Here is a 27,142-nt window from a genome sequence, read left to right on the forward strand (position 1 = left end):
CAATTCAGTGTTTGGCTTTTAGGGGCTTTCACTCCATGTGAGTATTGAATATATTTTTTAAAAGCACTTAAATGTTAATGCAGAACCTGGGGGAGGGTGAAGGGTGTCAAGTAGATGAGCACCAGTCTCAGGCATGATGTCTCTACCGAAGGGTTTGACCCCAGCAATCTAATTTGCTTTCATTTGAAATGACCCTTCATTCTCTTGTTATAAGGTTCTATGTTGTTGGCTCATAAAGATTACAATTCCTTTTCTTCCAGTTGTAATAATCCAATTCAAGCACCCTCTTGACTTGAAATTCATCACAACAAGACACAGAGGGCAACGCTGCCCTGATGTGCCTCTTGGGGAGGGCATACTCGTCTCCTCCGTGAAAAGAGATGAGGCAAGACCATAAAGTCAGTCTCTCTCTCTTCCCCCTTCTCTCTTCCACCCCCTAGACCTCAATATAATCTGTGAAAAGAATACTGTGTCTAAATTATGGCTGATTCCTCATTATCTGGCAGTAAAAAGGTTAGGCGAGCCAAAAAGCCAGACTGACGGCAGCTTCACATTTTATCTTTCCGCCTGGGAACAGTTCAGCTTCTCAGATCCATTTGAAAACACTTCAGCCCATTCCATCCAATCTAGGGATTTTAACCGTTTTCTTTCTTTCATTTTTTTTTTTAAACTGGCAGCTTAGAATTATAACTGAGCAGCCTCTAGCCCGAGTATTTGTCTATCTGTCTATTGATCAGTCAAGGGTCTAGTGTCTTACAGCAGAACTTGACTTTTGGATAACATTTGGTATTGATTCAGAGCTAAATTGGTTGGATCTTTGAAGGACTTAGTTGTACTATCAAGGGTCTTTTGAGTGATAAATCATCCTAGTAATTACAGCACTTGGTATGAACTTCATAATTAATAAGCCCTCTCTCACCCAAAGATATTGTTTTGTCAACCAGTAACTATCCTGATCTAGATGGGAATCTTGAGCTCCAAGCTACCACAGTTTGTTTCATTAATTAATAGAAACTGAAGGAAGCCAGCCCCTATGGTAGGGCCTGAAGATGGGGAGCAAAGAACCAAGAAGAAATACCGGTGCTCCAGAAAAAGAGTAGCTCTAACCCAGACAACATTAAGTCTACAGGTATAATAACCATTATTAACAAAGGAGATGCATCTTAATGACAAGCTTCTCTGTCATAAACATCATTACCAGACATAGGAATATATGGGCGGTAGAGGGATGTGTGCCAAGATACCAGTCAACAAAGATTATGACCAAAACAATATTTAATACTAATTAAAATAAAAATAGTAACTAAAATAACAAAAAAGGTCAGAAAATCTAATCTGTGCTGTCTCCCTGGGGCAAGGGGAAGAAGCAGAGTTAATGTTGGGGGGCTGATGGAAGGGAGAGAAGAGATTTAACTCTCGAGTGGTTCTCCAGGTCGGCTTTGCATCAGAAACATCAAAGAGCTTCTAATACAACATTGACCTTCCCAGAGACTCGCAGCCAGGAGATGCAGGGCGGGATCCAGGAAAAGCTCCTTCTGCCAGATGCGTGGTTCACGTCAGGGAGGAGAACCTCTGCACTAGACTATAGGTTTCATAAAAGAAGAGCAACGCCTTGCTCGTCCTTGCGTCCCCAGTGGCCAGCTTAGTGCTTGGCTCGTGATAGATGTACATAATGTTTACTTTAAGATTTTAAGAGCTGACCAAACAGCAGACTGACAATTGGAATGAATGAATAAGCACTTATTAAGTATCCACCAGGTGCACGCTCTGTCATAGGAGCCTTATCTATAGGACTTTCTATCATTCAGACTGCCCTCAATGAGGGAAGAGATGTTATTTCTTTTTCAGAATTAGGATATCTAAGACTCAAGAAGGCTAATTAATTTGTCCAGGTTCATGTGCTAGACTAGAGGAAAAAGCCTAACCTGTAGTCAGGTAAGAAAGGTAAGGAAGAGGGAAGAGAGAGGGTCTGGAACACCCACCGTTCCAGAATTTCTATAAAGAAAGAGAGAAAGGCCCCGCCAGGTGTGGCTCAGCTATTGAGCGTCAACCTAGGATCCAGGAGATTGTGGTTTGATTCCTGGTCAGGACACATGCCCCGGGGTTGAGGGTTTGATCCCCAGTGAGGGGGGCCGTGCAGGAGGCAGCCAGTCAATGACTCTCTCATCATTGATGTTTCTATCTCTTGCTCCCTCTCCCTTGCTCTCTCTGAAATCAATAAAGATATGTTTTTAAAAAGAGAGAGAGAGAAGGGATGGCAATCTGGCTGAGTGGTGTTTGAATACCTATATGTTTACTTGGAGAACTTGGCAGGGGGTTGAGTAATGGAGATTATGGGAGGCCCCACCCCATCCTATTCTCAGCAAGTCACTGGTTTGGAGGAAAGAGTTTGGCAGTTCCCAGTTCATCCTTCTAGAGTCTCAGAAAGACAAAGAAGATATCCCAGGGTTCTCTTAACTTCCCTCATTTCTCCCTGTCTGCCAGCTAATGCCTGAAATGTATGTCAATGAAGAAAAAGTTTTTGTTTCCCATAATTAGATATGAAAGACCTAAAATACAAATGTAACCCTATATTGAAACTCATTCACACTAACATCAATCTACCAATAAGGGTGGATGACTGATAGCGGACACCTCCTTATTTTGAAAAGGAAAGGGCAGGAAAGAAGACACCTGACATTTGCCACTGAGGTGGAATAAAGGGACCTTCATCTGTACAGATTTGCCTAGGATGAGCCTTATTTACATTCGCCTGGGAAGGGACAAATAGAAGCTGTGCTCAGAGGTGTTTTTGTCATGGGCAGCTGTGAATACATGCAGCTTTTCTTCAAATGATTTATGAAGGGTTTTTGTTTGCCTTTAAAATGTGGAATAAAAGTGCTCCATTCCCTGAGGCTTCATCAACAGAGATACCGCCATCCCCAAAGCTGCCTGTAGAATCTGCAATGTGCTGAAGCCACCAAACCAGAATCAGGGCACTGAAGTCAGGAGGCTCAGCTCTGCCCCCAGCAGGTTAGGGTCACTGAGCAACTCCCTTATTCTTTCAGTGCCCGAAGTAGGACTAGAACAAGGGCACCCGTGTCCATGGAATATTTATCAAGTGTCAGTGTGAGCGCTTTTCCTGCATCATCTCCTTTAATCCTCACAACAAAACAAAGTACACACTCATATTTCTTTCAATGTTTTAAATGCGTCTTAGAGAGCTTAATGCGTCTTAGTAGCACAACTAGTAACTGGACTGTTGGGTAGTTGAACTAAGCCTGTTGGACATCAGACACACTATGTTATGATGCAACTTCATGGGGAAGTTGTGAGGATAAAAACTGTCCTTTGGACAGTTATATATACATTGTCACATATATCGTCCATTTAACACTGTCCCAAGCAGTCCAGATTGGTTATATTATTTAGATCAAAAATAGGTACATGGGTCCATTTCTTAACACCAGTGGTTTTCATAATGTGGCATCCAGATCAGCCTCAGCAGCATCTGGGAACTTGTTAGAAGTGCAAATTCTAGGGCCCCACCACAGGCTGCTGAATCAGAAACTCCGGGGATGGGACACAGTAATCTGCATTTTAACAAGCCCTCCAGGTGATTCTGATGCATGTTGAGGATTGTGAGCTGCTGAGTACTACTGAGCTAACGTGGCAGAGGGCACATTTTCAGGCAAAGGCTATAAAGGCACCAGACTGCAATGCACTCATCACTGAGCTCTCCAGTGTCCTATGGAGAAACCTAGGGCTTGTCATCCTTCTTTTATTTTGTATTCTGGTTGTGACACTTAATGACTAAGAAAAAAAATTACGTATAGTAATAGTGATTTACCCTGGGGAGAGAATGAGTATTATGCTGGGCATTAAAATAAAGGATTTGTCCTGCCAGTGTGGTTCAGTGGTTGAGTGTCAATCCATGAACAAAGAAGCCATTGGTTGAATTCCTGGTCAGGGTACATGCCCAGGTTGCAGGCTCAATCCCAGTAGGGAGCATGCAGGAGGCAGCCAATGGAAGTTTCTCTCTCAGAGATACTTCTATTTCTCCTTCTTTCCTTTTCTCTCTCTAAAATCAATAAAAACATATTTTTTTTAAAAAAAGAATCAAGGTGTGTTCAATGACATGATCCAAGACACAGAGAATTACAGATGGATAGATATATTTTATATTGCAAAGGGCATGCCTGCTAAGCATCACTGCATCCTGGTACAAGTGACCAACATTTCTAGAAAAAGCAGAAGAAAGAAATTGGTCAAAGGCATGTTATGACATGAGGGGATTTGAAGAAAACCAAAGAGGTATTGCAGACAACAAGCTCCATAAGAATCCTACTAACGAGGGTACACGTGTGTGTGTGTGTGTGTGTGCCCGCGCACGCACGCGTGAGCAACCATATTATTTGCCATATATTTGGCAATATAACATGGAGGTTGGAATTAAAATACTTAGGTCCAATTTCCTTACTGGATTTGCCACTTACTAATGGTTACCTTGGGTAAAGTCCTTAATGTTTCCAACCCACATTTCCTTTATCTGTGACTAAGGACGGTGGATAAGAATAGCATCTCCCTGATCCAGAGAGTATTAGATTTGATACAGCTCTTAGGAAAAACCCTGGTATGTATAGGGTAAGTGTTCAATACATTTTAATTATTATTTTTTTTGAAAGTTGGAAATTTTTTTAAAATTGATGTCAGAGAGAGAGAAAGAGATGGATTTGTTGTTCCTCTTATTTGTTCATTCATTGGTTGCTTGCTGTATGTGCCCTGACCCGGTGTCAAACCTGCAGCCTCGGTGTATCGGGACGATGCTCTAACCGACTGAGCGACCCCGCCAGGGCACGTTTTAATTATTATTATCAACAGACCCAGCAGCACTATTAATATTGTTTTCTTAAATTAGGAAGGCTTCTTGGAAAAGATGTGGTTCTGGTTGAGTCCCCAAGGAGAGAAGGGTGGTGCTAGTAGGACCCAGCCCCGGCCCCGGAAGTTTCTGCGGGAGTCTGATCGCGGCTGAGCGCTGCTGGCCCCTGCGCGGGACGCGCCGGTTAAGCCCCTTTTTCCTCCTAGTCTGTGGATCGGGCCACGCAGTCCCTACTGCCCAGCGCTTCGCAGTCTTCACTTGACTTTCTTGAGTCTGAGTCTCTTCCTCCCTTTCAGAGTTTCCTCTTTGTTGTTTAATTGTGTTTTGTTTGCCAGGTTTGGTTGTTTCCAATCGTTTGGCCAGCGGGGTTGAACTGTCCCCTGGGGCTCATTATTATTATTATTATTTGCTAGTCTTTGGGATGCTTTTGGCGGCATCGAGGTGCGTGTGCTTCGTGGGAAGCTATTCTCCGAGAGGTGTTTTTCTTTCTCCCGCAGGAAGAGCTAGTTTGGATTCTGGCCACAGCCCTCTGCTGCCTGCTGGTCGCCTCTTCCCGAGCTGCGGGCTCGCTCCTTGGGCACCACGCTAAGCCTCACTGCAGGGTAAAGCCCCGCAGGACGCGCTGCACACGGCGGGGGGTGTGCGGGTGCTCAAGGACCGCCTGGCCATGGAGAAGTTTACATTTTAATAGGGAAGAAAGAAGAAGACGTTGAAAGGTCAGCCTGCAAAACCACAGACGGATTCGGACAGGAGGTGGCTCGGTGAAGAGGGGGGACAGGAGCCAGAGGCAACAGACAGAGGGCCTTTCCCACTCTTTTCTGATGTCACAGATGACGACCTAAAGAAGGGAGGATCAGGATCGAATGCGAAGGCAATGCTGGGGTCAGAAACCCTCGTCCAGAGGTGGCCTGCTGACGGCCTCAAGACCAGCACAGAAGCTGGGACCATCTGACAGCTCCCATGAGCAGTACCCCAGAGAAGAAGTGTTGCAATAGCCGCCCCCCCCAAGAGGGAGGGCAACAGCTCCCCAGGGCTCTGCCAGTGGTGTTTGGGCAGCTGGCATCCCCTCCCACCACACTGTGTGTTTACCAGACTTCAAAGGCCAGGGCAGCCATCAAAGGGAAGAAGGGGAAAAAGACAAAACTAACTGCTCGTCACCTTGGCCCCTCTTTCTTTTCTATTAGAAAGTGTCCTCTGCCAGGATGTGAACAAGCAGCACAGTCACCGTCAGACATGTGTCTGCAGCAGGAGCCAGCAGCAACTTCTCAGTCTGGGGCCAAGACATGACTCCCCCAGGCAGGCGGGGCTGCGCCACAGGGCCCATTTCATAGGACACTCACAGTCCCAAATCCCTGTCAGGTTCCACAGCAAGAAGGCAACGGTGCTCTGTGTTTGTTTTGTGTGTTTTAAATTAAGTCTGGATCTGAGCGTATGTGTTGGATTGGAACAGAACCCGTGGCGCAGACAGAAGGAAAGAAATCGACAGTGTACGTGTTGAAGCTGGTACATTGCCCAGCAGGCTGGGTTATCCTAACTTGACACAAGAATGACCGCCAGGCAAGGCAGAAGAAAGGTGCTGAGAACATGCGGCATGGCGTAAAGAGCGTGGGCCTTTGAAGTCGGACAGATCTGTGCACGTTACTTAGCCTTTCTGAGCTGCAATTTTCTCAACCATATAATAATAATAATAATAATAATAATAATAATAATAATGCGCAGCTGTGGCAAGAATTAAATGAGATGTCTTACATAGAGTAACTGGCTCGTAGTGAACATCCAATAAACATTAGTGTCTGTATTGGTTTCTTGAGGCTGCTATATCAAATCACCATAAACTTGGAGGCTTAAAACAAGACAAATTTATTCTCTCACAGTTCTGGAGACCAAAAGTCCACAATGAGAATCACTGGGCTGAAATCAGGTGTTGGCAGAGAGGCACTGTCTCCGATAGCTCCAGGGGAGAGGCCCCCTCGCCTCTTACAGCTTCTGGTCGCTGCTAGCATGTCTTCGTTTGTGGCAGCGTCACTCCAATCTTTAAGACCACGTCTTTAAGTCTCTCTCTGCTCGTCCTCCGCATCACCTCCTCTGTGTGCATGTCAAATCTCACTTGGCCTCTCTCTTATAAAGATAATTGTGATTGCTTTTAGGGCCCATTTGGATAGTCTCCCCACCTCGAGATCCTTACCTTAATCACATCTGCAAAGGCCACTTTTCCATGAGAGGTGAAGGTTCCTCATGAAGGAACATTCACAAGTCCCAGGGATCAGGACCTAGGAATTTTGGGTGGCCTTTAACCAGCCTGCAGCCATGTCTGTCAGGTTTTTGAGTGGCAGGAAAGATGTGAGAAAAGAGCAGGAAGAGAGAGGGTATCTTTCCACACGAAGTGAGTTTATATGCAAATTTAGCATCTAGTTCTGATTCATTTTCAAGTTGGCAACTCACAATAACAAGACATCAATATTAGCAGGTATATCATTGGGATGTATAAGTATAGTAATGTTTTTTGAAATTTGGTTGTATTTAGAGTGAATTATGTTATATAAGATCTTTTGTTTCATTTTCATAAGGGACATAAACTGGTTCTCAAAGTAACTATATCTATACAGTAAGAAATCATTTAGCCCCTGGCTGGGTGGCTCAGTTGGTTGGAGCATCATTTCATACACCAAAGGGTTTCGGGTTTGATCCCCTGTTGGGGCACATATGGGAGGCAACCCATCAATGTTTCTCTTTTACATCAATGTTTCTCTCTCTCTCCCTTCCTCTCTCTCTAAAAGTCAATTAAAAAAGAAAAGGAATCATTTACCAGGAGTTTGATATATCTGCCTAGCTCCTTCCCTCTGTACACTGTGTGCTTCTCAGATACTGCCTTGAGTTGTAGCTAGCTTTTCACACATGTTGCTTCTTTAACTCAATTACAAATTCTTTCAGATAAGAGAGCATGTCTTTCTTGTTCAGCTTTGTATCTTTCTTAGTGCCAAACATAGTATATTGGTCAATAAGTATTTGCTTGACTGATTAATTCTGAAATACCCAGGAAAGCAATTGTACAGGAAGTTGAAGGCAGATCTATTCAACATTTGAGTTTCATGGAGAGAGATATTAGAAAAAAAATCTTAAACCTTGAGGGAAATATTGATGCTTCTCTCCCCCTTGCCACACTTCTCAGCTCTCGTTAAAATCTGTATACCTTTGTCAAAATGCATTTCAAACTGACCAAAGAAAACTAGCAATAACGCATTTGAATACAGATTCTATCTGCATTGCTCCTTTTATCCAGTGAAGTAGTTTGACAGTCTGAATCCCCTCAGCAAAAATTCAAATAGTGTCCCTTTAACCTTTTTAGGATCAAAATAAGCCTATTTCTGCCAGAAAGGGCCTTTATATGATATGCTTATCAGTGGAGGAGAAAAGGGGAGAGCTTCTCAAAAGGAAGCCGTATACATGTGAGACAAGCTAGCACGTACCCTGGCACACAGTGCTTTAAACATTAATTTCCTCCTGTTCTCCTTTTCGCTTGTTCACCGTAATAAACAAACTTAACAGTCAACAGACTGAGAGGCCTTCAGAAAAATGATAATTCCTTCAAGAGTAGAGGGTTTCGCTGAAATGCAAAGAGTCTGTAAATGATGTATTTTAGGGATTTGGAGCCCTAAAAAGACACCCTATGCGCTGAAATGAAAAGGCTGTTTAGTTGTGAGTGGGGGCTGTGGTAACAGTCTGCAAAATGCCACTCCCAGGTTGTCCTTGCGGGGATTCTGAGCTTTCACTTTGTAGGAAGGCTGGGGAATAAAGATTCTAAGATATCCTTAAGGTTGAGGCTTTCCAGAAAGAAGGTGGGTTCTTTTTCTTTCTTTCTTTCTTTTTCTTTGTGTGTGTGTGTGTGTGAGTGTTTATTTGCAATGCCTTTCAGAGTAGAGAAGCAATCTTTTGAAAATGATGAGAATATGGAATTGGCCATTGTAACCTGATTTAGCAAACCAGTTCCATTTGGGTGATTTTTAGCCTGCCTCTGAGAAACAGAAATGGGCAGGTTGGAGTCTCCCCAGACCCCAGATAATTGAGTCGAGCTAGTGCTGTGTACTCGATGTTTGTGCATTAGCTGCAGCCCTCTTGCCCTCTGCAAAACAGATCTCTTTTCTCAATTATTCAAAATAAATAAATCAATGATATAGTTCTAAAAAAGAGGGGAAAACACTCCCCTCTGTTTCCATATGGAAAGTGCACTCTAAACTTCAGTGATTTTAAAGCCAATTTTAGTGAGGGGAGAGAGTCCATCTGTATGGCTTGGCAAATTAATTTTGAACATTTGAAAATAAAAAGGCTGAGTTCCTAGGAACTGGCTTTAAAAGTCACAGTCCATAGCAGTCCAAGGTATTCACCGACTCAGGGCCCCTCGGTTTATTCCAGATGCCCCTTCATTTACGAGTACAGCCAATGGAGGAGGGGAACGGAAGGAGGAAAGCTTTTTCTTTTTTCTTTTTCACCTTCAGAACAAAACACGTATTTAGTAAAAACCCCTGGATGAGCCACAGTGCAAACCCAGAGGGTAGAAGAGATAATTCTGTAAGTTATAAATCAGAAATCCTATTTGCAGTCGATGCTGAACATATGTAATTTACCGCATAACGTTGGTATCTGGAATGCGAATGTGATGGATGCCTTGTAAGTTGAGAAGAGGGGACAGAGTCATTTACATACCGAGTGTGATGGTCCCAGGTCCCCTGGAATTTTGCCTCCCCGGAGATCCTTCAGGAGCAGGACATGGACGCCCTGGCATGGCCTGGAGGTGGAGGGCTGCGAACGGCCCGAGGAGCCCCTGCCTTGGGCTTGGCCCATGCCCCAGCCGCATGAAACCACGGGCAGTAAGTAGGTGGCATTTGATATCCCGACGATCTTGCTTTACAAAGTGCCTCTTTAGGAAACGAACATGCCGGAGACCTTACCAGCCTGGGATCCCTGACCGTTCTTAAGCTCAAATCCACTTCCTGAGGTTGTTCTCCTCCTTCCAATTAACAAGCAAAAGGCACTCCTCAGGTTGGCTGTGTGGACGGAGGAGCCAGGGCATGGACTCGGGTGGGAGGACGGGAGCGGACGGCGGAGAGGATGAGGTCAGGCCTCAGCCCCGGACCAGCTCCCCAAGGAGGTCCTGGGCTCCAGGGCCTGATCCTCGGCTCCTCCCCCTCCCCCCTCCCCTCCCCTCCTGCTCCTCTTCCTCCTCCTCCCCCTCCTCCCCCTGCTCATCCTCCCTCCCTTCCTCCTCCTCCTGCTCCTCCCCCTCCCCCCTCCCCTCCTCCTCCTGCTCCTCCTCCTGCTCCTCTTCCTCCTCCTCCCCCTGCTCGTCCTCCTCCTCCCCCTCCTCCTCCTACTCCTCCTCCTCTTCCTGCTCCTCCTGCTCCTCCTCCCCCTCCTCCTCCTCCTCCTCCTCCTCTTCCTGCTCCTCCTGCTCCTCCTCCCCCTCCTCCTCCTCCTCCCCCCTCCTTCCTCCTCCTCCTCCCCCTCCTCCTGCTCCTCCTCCTCCTCCTCCCCCTCCTCCTGCTCCTCCCCCCTCCTTCCTCCTCCTCCTCCCCCTCCTCCTGCTCCTCCTCCTCCTGCTCCTCCTCCCCCTCTTCCTCCTCCTCCCCCCTCCTTCCTCCTCCTCCTTCCCCTCCTCCTGCTCCTCCTCCTCCTGCTCCCCCTCCTCCTCCTCCTCCTCCTCCTGCTCCCCCTCCCCCTCCTCCTGCTCCTCCCCCTCCCCCTCCTCCCCCTTCTCCTCGCAGCGCCATGCCTGGGCCACCAGAGTCTGTTGCCTGGCCTCTCAGCTGGCATAGACAAGAGGAACACTTTGGACGAAAGATAAATAACAATTATTGGAAATCATAGGGGCCTTTTTTTTTTTTTAATTGAAGTCATAGGCTGTACTAATTGCCTCTGAAACTGTATGTTATTTACCGCATTTTATTAACTGCAGTGCAGGAGGACCTGCCTGCTCTGTGTATCGGCATCTGGTAGATGCATCAAGATTTCTGCATAAATGTGTTATTCATCTCAGACCAAGCCACATAAATAAAATATAGAGAGATATTAGTACAGTAACAAAAGTCTTAGAGAAAGAGCTTAGCAAGTGACAATGCTGTCAGGGAACATGAAAGACTGAAATTAAGCCTTGCTTTTCTTCAAAACACAATCTTTAAACAAACTGAACTCCAGTTTTCACAGTCTGGGGACTGGAAAAGGAGATACTCAAAGCAGCGCGTGGGGTTCCTGCTAGCTGAAAGAAGGGATCCTTGGAGAGTCAACATAACTTTTAAAAAAGAAAGAAATCTAAATCTGCAAAGGAGCGAGATGATTATCCCTCCTCCTTTCGACAAACCCCTCCATTTTCAAAGGGTGACACGGGATTTAGCCAGGCACTGACTTTAATGTGAGTTGCATTGCTAAACTCCATGCAGTCCTTTGGAAATTTAGGGTTTGGTGTTTGCTGTAATTCAGACAATGGTTTGATTTAAGTTGACAGAGTTTGAAGAGTGAATAAACATGGGCACTTTAGTGTGAAAATACAAAACCTTTAAGCAGTCCACTAGTCATGCAGGGATAACTAGCAGAAGAAACAAAAGTGCGTATGCATCCAAAATGCAGCTGAGGGATCTGAGTGTCATTTGAAACCATAGGGCCATCATAAGACCCCCAAGGATGGGCTTTGAGACCATCCTCCTAAAAATTTTTCCTGTTCGGGACTGCAAGATAGATTATCAAGACAATTCCTATTTAGAACTTGTCCTGTTTATAACAAATATTACAAAAAGTTAGATTACCATTGTCATATTTTAGCAGCATGAGTGATACAATCTCATGTTCATAATATGACTATTTTATATTTGCAGCTTTATGAAAATCTATAGATATCAATGTCTGTTTTTAATGGATCTTGCTGAAATCCCACTGCCTGGGAAGTTGTGCGGTGCTGCTGTGGAATTATCACAAAGCTAGATCTGACAATTATGATATCATATCAGAGAAATAGGACTTTTAAAGTGTGGGGAAAACTTCTGCAGCATCTTGACCAATCATATTTTAGTTTGGAAGTAAAAACTAAGGTCTAGATGTGATAATTAGTTGAGTTACCTCAGTTGCAACAATCCCTCTATGCCACCCAAGGCTGTCTGTCAGTGTCAATGAAATTGAATGTCAAATTGAAAGACTCTAAAGCTATTTCTTCCATATTAGAAAAATCACTAGCAAATCACATCTTCCTGCCCTACTGGCAAGATAAGCAAAATTAGCACATATCTCTCTCCTTGTTTTGTCAAACTTTAATCAAAATGTTTACACCAAATGTGAGGCTGGTCACATACCTCAGAATTTTATCTCTAAGGTTAACTCTTCATAATTTTTGTGAAACGTATTTATTTGACTTTTTTGTAGCAATTGACCTGGTTAATCACCACCTCTTCCAGTCCCAGCTTAGCCACTTTTCTGAGTTTTTTCCACCAACATTTCAGGTGATTTATTGCCTGGCTGAACATTTCATAGACATCTCAAAGCCAGCTTGTCCCAAAGTAAAATATTAATCTTTTTCCCACTGTGCACCCCCAAACAAACAATAAACATTCAAATGGACCTGTTCCATACCTCATGGGTTAATGGTACCACATCTACTGACATGCTAAAAATCAAAAGTAGGACTCATTTTAACACTTCTTTTTACCATGATATCACTGGAATACTCTTGAATTTGTAAATCTGACCATGAAATTCTACTAGTTCAGTGGGTTCCCATTACCTATAGTGAACAGTTGAAACTTCTTAGCGAGTCAATTAAGGCATTCCCTGCTCCCTATATATTTTCCCCAGCCTCTTCTCTTGCCACTTGCTGTCTGGCAAGCTATGATCCAGTCATTGTATTTGTCATTACCGCTCAAATACAGCATGCTCCCCTAAGCTTTGGGGCCTTGTAAATGACCTTCTCCTCGTCACACCTACCCTCTCTACCCCCGCCTATCCTGTGGAGTCTTGTTCAACTGCCGAGACTCAGCTCATGAACATTCTCCTGTGTGAATTTCCCGCTTACACAGACATTCACATCTGCCCCTTTGGGTATAGTTGGGAGCCTCCTTTCTCTGTCCACATAGAGGTACGTGCACGTATTAAACATACCTTTGTCACATGTAATAATTGTGGTATACGTCCGTCTCCCCTGCTACACTCTGAGTTCCTTGACAGTATATATGGTTTCCCATTCACTTTTGTATTCCCAGAACTTAATAGTGACTGTCCCTTTGGGGTGTTCCATAATTTTTGTCCTTTACTGAATATATACTTGGGTAGGCCATGTAGACCTCGATATATTCCTAGATATCAGATTGCAAGAAATTACGGCCTGGTCCCCATGGCAAACTTCCTGTTCATGGGCGTTGGGGCTGCTCCTTGGCCCAGTTTCTGTGGCCTACAGTATTCCCCTTTCTTTCAAACTGATATTCAGCCCTTTATATTCACGCATTTACTATCAACTCTATGATTGGAGAAGACTAAACCTATGGGCAAAGTATTTAAGTACTCATTTAGGAATATGGATTTAGCTGGCTTTATATTTCATAAAGATTCACAGGCTGTTGCCCCCAAAGATGAGCTGCTTAGTCTTAATCTAAGTATAGATGAGCTGTCTACTAGACAGACCAAGAGTCTACCCAGTCCAGGACTCTAACATACTACTAACTTACTTTACATTATGGGAGATTTCCTATAACAAGCTGACATTTATTATAATTTTAATACACCTTTGACAATGGAAGATGAGGCTTAGGGATTATTTTATTCATCTTGGTTGCTGTGACAAAAGACCATGACTGGATGGTTTAAATAACAGACATTTATTTTCTTGCCGTTCTGGAGGCCATAAGTCTGAGGGCAGGATGCCAGCATGGTTGGGTTCCGGTGAGGGCCCTCCTTCTGGCTTGCAGAAGGCTGCCTTCTAGCTGCATAGTTACATGGCCTTTCTTCAGTGCCTGCATGTGGAGAGAGAGCAAGCGCTGGAGTCTCTCCCTTGAGCATCAATTCCATCATAGGGCCCTTGTCATCGTCCCCTCATTTAAACCTAATCACCTCTCAAAGACCCCACCTCCCAATATCATCACATTAGGGGGTAGGGCTTCAACACAGGAATTTGGGGGTGAGGGACAAAAACATTCAGTGTATAAGCGGATTAAACCACTTTCCTATGGGTACTCAGATAATCCAGTAGCAGGGCAAATGCTGACTCTAAATATTGTTTTCTTTTCCCTTATAATTTGTCTTTATTGCTTTTTATACATGGGTACTCAAGGAACTAGCATTTAAAAAAGCAAAATGTTACTAATTCTCATTTATTATCTCCGATGTATTTCCTAAAACATGCATCTCCCTTCTGTGCTTATTTTTCATGTATGTTTACCCATATTCTTCAACTGTGTTAGCGAAGGCAAACAATATAGGGTCTCCCTGCCTCTCACTCGTCAAAGTTTTCCCTGGCAAAAATGTAGAGCTGAGGTCTAAGTGCTCCTGGCAATTTTATTCTAACACAAGCAGCACCCAGATTATAATTCTGATAAGTATTTCAGTTCTTTCTTGAAAAATTAAATTCACAAAACAATTGATTATCAGTTATAAATGGCAAAAACACCATCTGGTTTTCAAAATTTTCTAAATCCATGTAGCAAGGGGAAACACGTTGGAACTTGTAATTGGCCAGCAGTTCTAGGCCACAAAGCAGAAAATGACGAGCTCTCCTAGGAGCAAGGCAGAGGCGTCATAACTTCATCTAGCGGCTGTGGGAAGTTGATACGTTCTTCACGTTCCATATGTTAAGTCCCTTGGCGATATCTTGAGTGTGAAAGAGCTGGGGGTGGAGAGGTGTGCGGCTAGTGGGTAGGGTAGCAGCAGCCTAATTCCAAATGTTCAGCTGTGGTTCTTTCCAGGGCGACGCAGTGATAAAGCTGCCCCATGACCTGGGAATTTGGATGTGCAATTTGGATGCCCCATGACCTGTGCAAGTTTCTTAAACTTATTGCACAGGTGGCATTTTTTGGTGGAAAATTTTAAAGCTATTTGCATTCCTCTGGTGAGGTAAGTCATACAACATTAGCATTTCCTACAAAAATGTCCCATGTTGTTCTTTGCCAACTGGAAATTTGAGTAGGTGTTCCTTCGATGTGCCAAGAGAATGAAGGGATATGAAACCATCCACGTCTTCCAATGTCCCCATACTGTGTTCCTAGTGTGGGAGGACTGGGGCCCGACTAGATTCTCTTGGAGAGTCAGCTTCATGAGGAATGTTTTTCCTTAGGAGTATAATGCAATCCTGTTATTTTAAAAAATGTTTCTGAGCTGCTGGCATATTTTTACCTTATGTTAAAAATGTAGCTATGGTTATTATTCATGCATTATAATGTGAAATGTATTCATCCACTTAACAAATACTTATTGAGGCACAGTATAGCATACTGGTTAATTGCAAAAGCCCTGTCTGCACTTTAGAAACTTTGACCTTGGGCCAATGAGTTAATCTTCCTAATGATGTTTAAAAAATATAAAATGAGAGATAATAATAGTATGTACCATGGGGATTGTTCCAAGACTTAAATGAGATTATGCATGCAAAACACTTAATAAGAACTCAGCAAATGCAAAAGTAGCAATAATAATAGCAAATAATATTATTATGTGCTAGGCTCTGTGCTAAGATGCTCGAGTTTCCGACATATAGGACCTAGCCTTATAGTTTGCATATCACTTTCAGGACTTGTATGGCCTCAAATTGTTTATCCTGATTTTGTTGGGACTCTGCTTTGCATTTGGTCTGATCCAGGTAGCTTTACTTTCAGAGGTGATAAGAATAGGCAGGACGTTGCAGATTGGACGTTACTTTGGTTTCCAGGTGGTGATGGTTTCCTGCCTCATGTAGTGCTATTTGCCTGCTGGAGCTTTCCCCACTTCTGGAGGACTGCCTGCAGTTCATGCATGTGGCCTGTAATTACAAAGCAGAAATTCCAGGGCTGCGAAGACAGGGCAGTCTTGAAATTAGTTTATGCATAATGGGTAATAGGAGGCTGTTTTTAAATGTAACTCATTTGGTGGGTGTGCAGATCTTGACTTCCTTTTTGATATGCAATATTTGTTTGTTTGCTTTTTTGTTTGTTTTTAAGAAGATGAGGACAGAGGGTCTGGCCGAGTCATTTGGTGCAGCTCCGCTAGACTACAGCTCAGACTTAGCAATTTACATTCAGTAATCTCGTGGTCACTTAGCCACAGATAATTTGTCACGGTTTGTTTTAGCTGTTGTGATATTGATATTTATTATGCAAATTGTATTTCCTACATCTTATTGTTCTGCATTCTATGAATACTTAAATTTTTATAAACCTTTACCCTTAATATGGCTCGTCCTTCAATTTGATGCTTGAGCAACGGAGGGTCAGGGAGCACACCATCATTTAGAGGAGAAGAAAATAAGTAATTAAAAAGCAGACAAGAGGGTGGGCTCCCTGGTTCAAAAGAAGGCAAAGGCAATTTCAAGGAGGGAGAGCGAGTCGGGCGAAGGGAGTCTTTTCAGCGGGGAGACAGAGACCCGGGAAGCTCAGAGCACCTGTTGGTCCCCATACGCCTGAGGAGGGACTGGGGGTGCAGAGGAGGGGGGAGTGGGTCTGAACCCTGAAGGAGGAAGGTGGGAAACCCTATGTTCACAGGGGCGCCCCCTCCCCGCCTGAGGACTCCACCCGGCAGCCTGGACAGAGCAGATTTTTCTGTTGAATGTGTGTAATCATAAAAACAGGATATTACATAGGGTCCTATACATTAAACACACACACATTAAAGCCAGGATGGCGACCTTCAGCAAGCTGGGGAGCCGGAGCCCACCCTCCTCGAGCTACCTTTCCTGCGAATCCGTCACAAAGACACGGGCTGGAAAATCCCGGAGCCGCTCGGGCTGCTTTCCCCCCGCTGCGCCCGAGTGGACCGCTGGGTTGCCGAGCGGCTCTCCCGCCCCCGGCGCGCCGAGCACGCACGCGCTTCCCAGATTGTTTTGTCAATCCGGGGACCTGCCTCGCTCTCCACTCCCGAGCAGCCCCGATTCCCGAGGATCTAGTCCTTCGGTGCAAGGTGAGTGGCGGAAATGTGCAACGTTTCGTTTCCAGGCCGACGCGCTCGGTGTACCGGGCAGGGGAGCCTCCGAGGGAGGTTCTGCAGTCGTGGGTCTGATACGGCGAGCGCTATAGACGGTCCTGATAGAGGTGTGCGGACGGCTGGAACCGCCCCCGGAGCCGGGCCCCGCACCCGCGCCCCGGAGAACTCTTTTTCCTGGATGCCAAGGAAGCGACCAGGAATTTTAACATAAACATATTTGCATAAGCCCCTCCCCTCGGTCCCGCCCCTAGGTGGCGCGGGCGCGTCGCCGAACGCCAGCGCCAGGGGGCGGGGTGGGGGAGGGGGGAGTCCTCGGAGAGCCCGATTGGGCTCTCAGCGCTGTGATTGGTCGGTCCGGACTCCGCCTCCAGCGCATGTCATTAGCATCTCATTAGTTGTCCGCTCTGGCTCCGGAGGAAGCCGCCGCCGCCAGTCTGAGGCAGGTGCCCGACATGGCGAGTGCTGTGCTGCCGAGCGGATCCCAGTGTGCGGCGGCGGCGGCGGCGGCGGCGGTGGCGGCGGCGCCTCCCGGGCTCCGGCTTCGGCTTCTGCTGTTGCTTCTCTCCGCCGCGGCACTGATCCCCACAGGTAGGTGTGGGACCAGGCCGGTCGGCCCCTAAATCTCCTGAGGCACCCCAGTGGCCGTAGCCAAGGGGGGTGGTGGAAACGTTTCCATGACAACCGTCCCCCACTTCCTAAATCTGAAGCGCAGGGAGTGTGGAAAGGAAACTCGGGGCTAAGATGGAAGGAGCAGAGAGGCTCGGTCATTCCCTTCTCCCATGTCCAGCTGGGTGTGAATGAGAGTCCTTAGGGATGGCTGCACCCACACCTTCTCTCCCCGGCTTGGCGTGGAGTGCAGTGAAAATGGGGACCCCGGCGGGGTAGGGAATTTGAGGGAAAGGGATGGGTCGCAGGCACCCTGCAAACCGCCCAAACTCGCTGTTGTCCCCGTAACTTGCAGTACTCGCGTCTCCCAGGGCTACCATTCACCACCAGCTCTCCGGCGGGCCCCCCAATTCTCCATCCCCGAATCCTCCCCATGGCTGACTAGCAGCCGCCTCCAGCGCGATTCCTCCCCGGCGCCCAGGACATCCCCGGACTTGTCTGGTCGCCCCTGCTCTCCCCGCGCTCCGCCTTCCTCCCCTGTTCCCCGAACTGCGCGTCCCCCGAGCTCCCTCCGGCCGGACCACGGCCCCTCCGCCCCTCCGCCCGGCTGCGGGTCTCCTTGGCCCAGCTCCAGGCAGGGAAAGTTCCCCGGCCCGGCTCCGCGGGGGGCGTTTGCTGTCGCCGCCCCTGCGGGTCGGAGCCGGGAACCCGCAGTCGGCCTGCCCCACGGCATCCTCTGCCGCGAGTGGGGACACCGGATTTCCAGGCTGCCGGTCCTTTGAGCAGCCCGGGGTGGTGGAGGGAGCGTTCGCGGCCTTTGCGGCCAGACGGGCACCCTCCGGGCCTCCGGGCGCCCCCTGTGTGCAGAGCCGTCTCGGGAATTCGCCCAGGGGCGGCTCTGCACGCCCCGCGCTTTCCCTGAAGACTCCGAGCTCTCGGCTGGAGCACGCCTGGTGGCTGCCCGAGAGCCGGGCGCGTTGGCGCGGTCGGGAAAGAAGAGGGCAGTGTTTGCTTTTGCTAACAAAAGGGAGCCGGAGCTCTTCCCGGGAGGAGAGGCCGGCGGTGCTGCACCCAGCCTCCCGTTCCCGCCACCGCCGAGCTCCGCGGCCGCGCCGCGTCCCGGCGCCCCTGGCCTCCTGCAGCTGGCTTGGCGCGGGGCGCGGGGACCGAGACGCACGAGGCCGCGAGGGGTGGGTGGGGGGTGGGGGGGAGTGAGGAGGTGCTGGAGGGAATGCAGCAGGGCTCGGCGCCTGCAAAGCCCCTCCTGCAGCTTCGGAGCTGCAGGACCCACGAGCAACAAGTGGCGGAGGACAGCGAGAGCTCAGCCCCCACCTGCAGAGCCCTGGGCCGGTGCGGGCACAGCGCTGGGGCCACCGTGCGGCTCCCGGGGCGCCTCTCCGCTTGGGCTGTGCCTTTTGTTTACACGCTAGAGGACACACAGTTACGTAAACACCGCAGGAGACACGCTGTATGAAATGGGGATGCCTAGGGGTGCTAGCTTTGGATTCGAGGGATGCCGGGTTGGTTGTTTCCTCCCCAAAACAGGCTTGCAAGGGAGCTCGGCTCGGGGAACATATTGGAAACGTATAGGGGTGGGAATCTGGCAGGCAGCTTCAGTTCCAGAGCTGAGGATTTTTTCTTCCATGCCACGGTCTGTCTCTCCGGATGTTGTTTATGTGTTTTTCCTCTGTGAATTCTTAATTTATGAGTTACGAGATAATTGGGTTCAGCCGATGCCGGTGTGGTTACAACTTCATTTCGGGTAATGTCTCTGACTGGATGGGTTCAATAAAATGTTCCTGAAAGAGGTTCTTCGTGCTGCTGCATTGTAAAAAGCGCCAGTGTCAGTTAAACGTGAGCGTGAGTAAAGGCTCGGTAACTGGCGCATAATAGAGGCAACAATAGACTTGTATTGGCTGCAAAAAAGGGGGAGGGGGAAGCGCTGGTCGCGGATATTGCCTTTCGACTAAAAAATTGGAGCTGTGCAATGCCGCTTGGCAGCAAAGTAGGATTAGATTATACCTCCTCTGTCAAGCCTGCTCATTGAAGGCACCAAGTAGTAACAGCAGTACTATATTTGTAACTATCTCGCCGAGAGAAAGAAGTTGCCTTCCCTGCGAGGGATATGTGCTGACTTAGAAAAAGGAGCGGTCTGGAACTCAACCGTGCATGTCAAAGCTACAAGAAAATTCTGTTGCCAGTTACCATGGAAGCAGCTTCTTGCTCTTGTGTACATCCCTGTTTGTACTCTGGTTATCAGATTGTGTTCAAATTAGAAAGTAATTGGACCTGATTTGTAGTGAGGGGGGTTAGATGCTTTTCAAATTCTTTTTAAAAATACCTTCTTGTGTGTGTGTGATTAGTTTGAGAAGGGGTCATGGTCTAGCCCCACGTCCTAGACTACCAGAGTAGATTTCAGGTGGGCACTGGGTGACTTTTCTTTCTTAGTCCTGTTAGTTTAAGCTTTCTCAGAGGCCTCCAGTTCCCACTCGCAGGGTTAGAGAAACCTGTTGGAGCTGTCCTCTAACTTCATTAGGCTTGTTTCATTTACATCTTTGCTGGAATAGCGATCTAGGGCCATTGTGCAGTAGATCCTGGTTATGTCTTCCCTTGTAACTGAATCCATCCATCCTTTGGAGAGAATCTCCCAGCCCTCCTGTGGTGTTTGGATGGAATGGATGTTAATGAAATGCAGCTAAAATGGGGTTTTCTAAGCTCACTCCAGTGTAAATCATGCCTGTTAGGTGTTAGGTGCATGCATGATGTTGTTTCTGATCCCGAGTAGACCAGTGGTTGGTCACCCTCCTCTTACCTTTTTCAGCATTATGGAGGGTGGCTGATGGCTGGGGGTTTGTGGTGGTGCTGGCAAGCCAAGAGGCTGAGTTTTGCTTGTTGTGGCCTGTTGAGGCTTGAATACCGGGGATATAGGGCCTTTACAAAAGTGCTGCCTGCTGTTGTTGGCTTCCGTGCATCAAATTGTCTAGCCACAGGAGGGACTTGCCCTTGTCTGTGATAGCTTTGATAAAATAGCCCTCATTAATGCCACTTTATATTTACAGTGTGTCACTGGAGACGCACAAGGCTTCATTTAGTGACTTGTGTGACGAGACAAGCTTGCATTATTTGCCTGGGACGTTTTGGAGGAACAAGAGACCCATTGAGCAATCTTTTGAAATGAACAAATACGGAAAAAGGGGGGAATAAAAGAGGAGGCAGTTCCCTGGAACAAAGAGCTTTATTCATATGGATGTTGTACATGCTTTATCCAGTTTTCTCGGTGGCCCTCCTGGTAAGGGGAGTGGGACCTGGAAGAAGCCAGCAGGCTGGACACTTTTGCATCCTCTCTCACTTCCTGACTTCATATTATTATCCGAGTTGGTTCTCAACTCCCTGACTGCTCACCTCACTCCACACCCTCTAAAACCTCAGAAAGTAACAACGGTTCCGGGTCTAACGGAGATTTTGAAATCCTTCCTCCCAACTCTGGATTTCAGTGGAAGAAAATGCTAGCTACCTGTTGAGATTGTTGGTCGGTGGAGGGATATACTGGTTGAAGGGAAAGAGATGTCACCTTTCTATGACATGTGTCAGGAAGTGGTTGATAGTGAATGTCAGATTGGAAAGATGTCTTGAAATTATAATATTAGCCTGACTATTTATTTTCAAAGAAATGCTGTGAAAACCCAAATCCAAAATTTTCATTGTCATTAATGGTGCTCTTTAAATTTTAGTGACTTTTGCCCACACTTGCTACATTTTGGTTCCTGCATATGTGAATTCTTATTATTCCATGGCCTATGTTGCTAATGATTTTCAGACTTTAAAAATTGATAATATTTCTGTGAATATAAACTGTCTTATTCTCTGTGTTTCTGTATGTACCTAATCAGCCACATAGAACTTACATTTTAAAAATGGTTTTGTGTGTGTGTGTGTTTAACAAAAGGCCCAATTTTACATGTGACCTTCTTAAATTGGGCCAAACCAATTGATGCTGTGGCTTGAATGTAAATTTACTAGCATATGAAGAAAATTTTAAGAAGTAAATTTGAAGTGTTCAAATGCTGTATCTCTTTCTTGGGAAGACTAGTGCTGACCATTACGCTGGGCATTTTTACTGAAAATCCAGCACAGAAAGGAGAAATCACACAGCGACATCTGTTGCAGAACTGAAAATTTGCTGCTTTGAGTTGGAAGCAATTAGTCCCATACAAGTACCTAATGGTATCAGTTAGTGTGTGTGTGTGTCTGTATGCATACAAATATGTATGTATATACGCACATATATACATGCATGCACACAGAGAAACTCACCCAGTACAATATTCATATTCCCATTTTAAAAGTATTTAATAGAAAATGTATTATTTTAGCACCAAAGCTTTTTTTCTTAATGTCGCCTGTTGAGGAATTTGAGATTTTTATAATCATGGCATTTTGAAAGGGGAAGGACATTATTAGAAATCACCTGGCGAAATCCCGTTACTTTGCAGTGAGGCAGCTGAAGCCTGGCGAGGGAAGGATCTTGCTTACCACTGAACTGAGGCTAAGTTAGTCTGCATCCTGGGCGAGGAGCTGGTCCAGGTCCCTTGATATCCAGCCAGGGAACCTTCTCTTCCACCGCCCAGCAGGGATGCCCACTGAGGGATATGGATCATGGGTGGACAGTATCTTGGCTAGGAATAGTTTGTATTCTGAAGGCAGCAAGATTTATTGCTGTTTTAAGTAATAAACCATGGATCAGAGGATTGACCTCTGGGAAGAAAGGACCAGTTCTTGGTAAGGTTGTCGTTGGTGTTGACAAATGATTCTGAAACCTCTGGACTTTATTTGGCAGCCACAACATGAATGCCATCCAAAGCACCTTCATAGGGAAGAGCTCTGGGTTTGTGTTGCTGTAATAAGTCAAGTGCATGAAAACTAGGTTTCAGAATCCTCAGTTTTAGGTTTTTAAGCTTTTGACTTGTGTTTTCAGGGGTTAATATTAACAGTAGAACTCTTTCCACATAACTAAGGGAAAAAAGACGGGTCCTTAAGTCAAGAATAAGAACACATCTTAATTTTCTTACCAGGTGCTCGTCCCTTTTATTAAGCAGAGAAGAAGCTGAGTATGATTTGTTTTTTTTTAAAGAAAAAATTTATTTTATTTTTTCAAGATGGCGTTTTTACATTGATTGTCTTTTCTTTATTTTTCCATTTTATTATGAAAAATTTCAAATATGTACAAAAACAAAGTTTTCACCTAGTTCAATGATTATCCACCCATGGTCAATCCGTCCTCTGTACATTTCCTCCCCTTCCCAGATTATTTCAAACAAATCCTGGACATCCTATTATTTCTTCTGTAATTTACTTTAGAGCAAAACTCTGTAAAATACAGTCTCCCTTTTCCCACACTCTCATAATCATGGTATCATCGGTTGAATGTATATTTTCCCAGCTGGTCTGCAGCATTTTTGCCCTCCCCTTGCTTTGCTGAGGAGAGTACACAGTGAAGGCTTGTACAGTGGGTAAGGCTGAGGCGGAAACCAGAGAAGCCAGAGTTTGGTTACTGCCTGTACTGAGGAGACCTTTTTGCGTGGTATGGTTTATTTTGAGCAAGATTTTGTTTGGATGGGTAAGATGAGTTTTATTGTTGTGTAAATATGGTTGTGTAAATATGCAGTAATTGTAGTTAATCCGTCAACTGTGGTGTGCTCTGAAAAGCACCCACGGTGAGATTGCACTTCCAGTTGTTCTCATAATGAAAACCTCCATCTGAGGACTTCTGTTAGGATGGCTGGGACATAGATAACCTCGTACGTATATTTGTCTTTACATGCCTCCATGGTATAGAAATGCCTTTGCGTTTTTTGAATATAAGGTTTAAAAGAAAAAAAAATCCCTTTCTCATTTCTAACTGGCTCAGTGCTAATTTCAGCCTGTATTCTGTAGCCGAAGTGATCACAAAACCGTTCTGCGCTGTGGGAAACATACAATAAGCTGTGAGTATTTGGGCTGTATTTTTGTAGGATAGGGGCACAGGGTAGGGAGAGAAAAATGTTGTTATTTTTACTTCTCAGTATTTGCCCCATTGATTTAAAATATGAATTTTTAATTTTAGCTAGAAATGTTGAAATGCTTCAGTATTAATTTCTGAACTTCTTTGATTTTTTGGAAAATAGGTTGGTTCCATTTTCCAAGGTTCATGAAATATGATGCTCCGTGCGCGCGCACTCTTGTGTGTGTGTGTTAAGAGGGTCTTTCTCAAATGTATTTAATGTGGACTGTAAATCTGAAGCATTTGGTTTTTTTGGTTTCCAGCCAAACAAGCAATTACACGTGAGATGGTTTTGAGGGGTCTGAGCAGCCCTGGCCAGGTAAAAAGCACAGAGGAACGCCAATGTTCACGGCTTGGGGAACGCCACCAAAATCGAATAAACAGCCTTTGTTTGGAAACCATCAATGAAGGAAGGAGCCCACTGGAATGTTTGTAATTACAAGTGGCACCTCCTTGTTTAAATTTCAGAAGCCACAGTTTCTTTTTCAGAGATTTAAATTGCTGGCTCTAGCCAGCAGCTGCTGTTGTGGTTAATGGGCAGTTTCTCTTTGAAGATCTTCCAGTGCTGGTTCTAAAAAGCTTGGTGCAGTTGGCCTTGAACTAGGGTTAGAAGAAAAGGAGATGGAGGTATTTATATACATGCACAGCAAAGGTGATGTGTGGCCTTTACTACCTGAAAGAGAAACCTGGCAGTAAGGTTCAGAGAAGGCCGGCCCTGAGAAGATCTGTTATGGCTGACAGGTGTCTTGAATCTCTTAAGAGTTGTGGGGTGGGGAAAATTTTTTCTTTCAGTAGATGTTTTACTGGAATATAGTCATTTGACCCAACATTTTGATCTAGATATTTCAGAAATGTTAAATAGGCTTGAAATGTAAGTGCTGTGATATATATTTAAATGCTACTCAGTGTTTGAAGTTGATATTCCAGTGACATGGACCTTTAACGATGCCTAGAATAAGTACCTTGCTCTTGGCAGTCGTCCTGGGTGAGGCAGGCGCTGATTCCTCTTCACCTCTCCTGCAGGGCCTGCAGCGGCAGGTTGGAGTTAAGCCTTGATCTCCCTGGAGGGGGCAGGGAGGAATCCGCCCAAAAACAAAGGGCCCACCTGCTCCACATCTCCCATTGTCGGCACCACGTCTCTGCTAGGCTAGGATTAACCTAAAAGTGAACATGTCAAAAATGGAACCTTTCATCTTCATCTGTCATTGCATATGATACCATCGTCACCCTGGTCTCCCAGGCCCCTGCATTCGGAGTCTTTCCCTCCTTAACGGAAATAAAGTGGGTTGGTTTCTGCACAACGTTCTCTGGAAGCCTCGACGTGCTCCCCTCCAGTTGACACCCTGCAGCAGCCCTTCCTCGCCAGCTTCCCTGACCGCCTCGGCCAGGCAGGATGCGGCTCCCCGCCGCAGTTCAGGGCTCCCCGCCGCAGTTCAGGGCTCCCCGCCTCAGTTCAGGGCTACCCGCTGCAGTTCAGGGCTCCCCGCCGCAGTTCTCCTTCTTTTCCAGGCAGGGGCGTGGCACCTTCTTTTCAGAAAACCGAATCTCAAATTCTTGCTTCCTGCATCGGTTCAAAATCCACAGGGCTTGGCTTTAGGTGGTTCCTTCCGCAGCTGCTCTCTCACTCCCTCTCTGACTGCCTCGTGCCTTACTACTTTTTAGCCCAATTCCGATGGGACTGGAAGACGTGATTCTTTGGTGAACCGGAGGAAGGAGGTGATCCCACCTCAGTCTTCAGCTGGCTGCCTTTGCATGAAACTGCTTTCTCCTGTGTTTTTCTCTCTGCTCTTTTGGTTTATAGGTGTAGGACAGCTGATCTCCCCTTTGCATCTCTCAGTTTGACTAACACACCCCTGTCTAAAATATACCCCAACGTAGACATTTCTTTTTCTGCCGACAGGTATATATGTTGGTATGTTTCTTTGCGGCAAGCTGAAGTGTGTAGATATCATGGCCATTGTTTCGCTGAAAATTTTAAACGTTAGAAAGCTGAAAGTATCACGCCTGTTGGGTGGTATGTACTTGAATAAGGGCAAATTGCAAGCTGGCAAAGTAAGACTTCCAGATAATAAGGCAAGCCCTTTAGGAGCAGGAAGGCTTCAGAAGGGGCAGTCAGAGGGCCGTGTCTGGAGCTGCAGACGTGCCAGAAATGAGATCAGCCCCCCTGCAGATGGTCCAAAATACGAACTGTCCTAGAAGACTGGTTGGTGCTCATGTTACCAAGAATACCTGCCTGGGGAGCCCGAAGGGAAGTGTGCTAAAACCCAGGCCTTTATTAAAAGCAGTGTTTTAAATGGTGTGGATTTGGGAGCAGTGCTAGGTGCCTAACTAAACACAGCTGTCTCCAGCATCATGGCAGATCGCATTTTTGCTGATAACGTCGTGGGTGAATTGTCGCTGACTCTAATTGCTAAACTTGTTATCTTAAGGACCTTTGCAAAGCCTTTATCTGGTAATAATGTGTGCCCCAGTTTGTCCCTTATTTTACTCATTGTTTGGACCCTTCCTGTGCATAGTTCAGTTTTTGCCTGTGGAAGATTGTGTAGCACAATAGTTCAGTGATATGAACATTGACTGTCATGCGGTATTTTGGGAGAGTCCTGGAGAAAAGGTACGTATTTGGCTCTTTGCTGAATATGCCTGTGGTAAGCTGAGCCAGCCAGACCTTAACTACAAATCGTCAGCTTGATTGTCTCTTCTGAATAGGAACATTGCTTCATTTCTCTTGCAGAAACTCTTACTTAAACAGTGAAATCTTCAAAGATAGGGAGAGAAAAAACAAGTTAATTTAGTACTAAATTACTGCTCAAATGGTTTTATCTCTTAAAAGGTTCAACTAGAGATTAGCTTAAATGACATTGAACTTCACTTTTCCTTGTGCATATCTTCTGAGGGCTCATCATCGTGAAGAAACCTGTTTCCTTTCCTTTAGTTTGGTTAGTGATGACATGAATGTTAGTTTCTGTTCGCTTTCCTTTTCTGAAGCAGATCTGTCCATCTCTGGGCCAACCTGCCAGCGGAGTACCCAGTTTAGGTTTCAGAAACTTAGTGCTCTACTTGTGAGTTAGAAATGTCCTGCCTTGCAGGGGGTTAAAAATAAAATAAGATCATATATATGAACATACATGAAAAGGAAGTTTTATATGCATATGTGGCTTTTATTAAAACAGCCACTACTTAGTGATGGAGTTATGTCTCAGACTACTACTGAGCACATTTGTAAATCTCTCACATTTTGGGAACACTGAAACACAAATACCAGGCTGATAGGATCAGTTCAGGATGGACTCAGTTGTCTCTAAGGTGAAACTGAAGAATAACCTGGCGTTGAAATTTTTTTGTAAGTAAATGGAATCATCTAGTACTGACAGTGATTATAATCTCAGATTTCTGGGCCTTTTAACACAGAGAGGACTCTATTACTTTACCTAACCTTCTGTATTTTAATAACTATATTTAAATAAAGAATTTGTATTTCTGTAGCTAATCCATAAGGCACT

The 27,142-nt window shown here is 45.7% G+C and overlaps 1 protein-coding gene across 4 annotated transcripts in view; it reads left to right on the forward strand.

The window, feature by feature from the left end:
* Positions 1-17,427: 17,427 nt before the first annotated feature.
* Positions 17,428-27,142, forward strand: part of CADM1 (cell adhesion molecule 1) — a 322,197-nt gene continuing 312,482 nt past the window's right edge. For 3 of the 4 annotated variants that reach the window (XM_081155504.1, XM_081155506.1, XM_081155503.1), the window contains exon 1: positions 17,434-17,584. In XM_081155504.1, the coding sequence (XP_081011630.1) occupies positions 17,449-17,584 (136 nt within the window). In that variant the 5' untranslated portion in view covers positions 17,434-17,448. Of the gene's footprint in view, positions 17,585-27,142 lie in introns of all 4 variants that reach the window. The other variant, XM_081155505.1, reaches the window with a different exon arrangement.

This window comes from Miniopterus schreibersii, assembly GCF_964146895.1.
Source record: "Miniopterus schreibersii genome assembly, chromosome: 12".
NCBI classification, from domain to species: domain Eukaryota; kingdom Metazoa; phylum Chordata; class Mammalia; order Chiroptera; family Miniopteridae; genus Miniopterus; species Miniopterus schreibersii.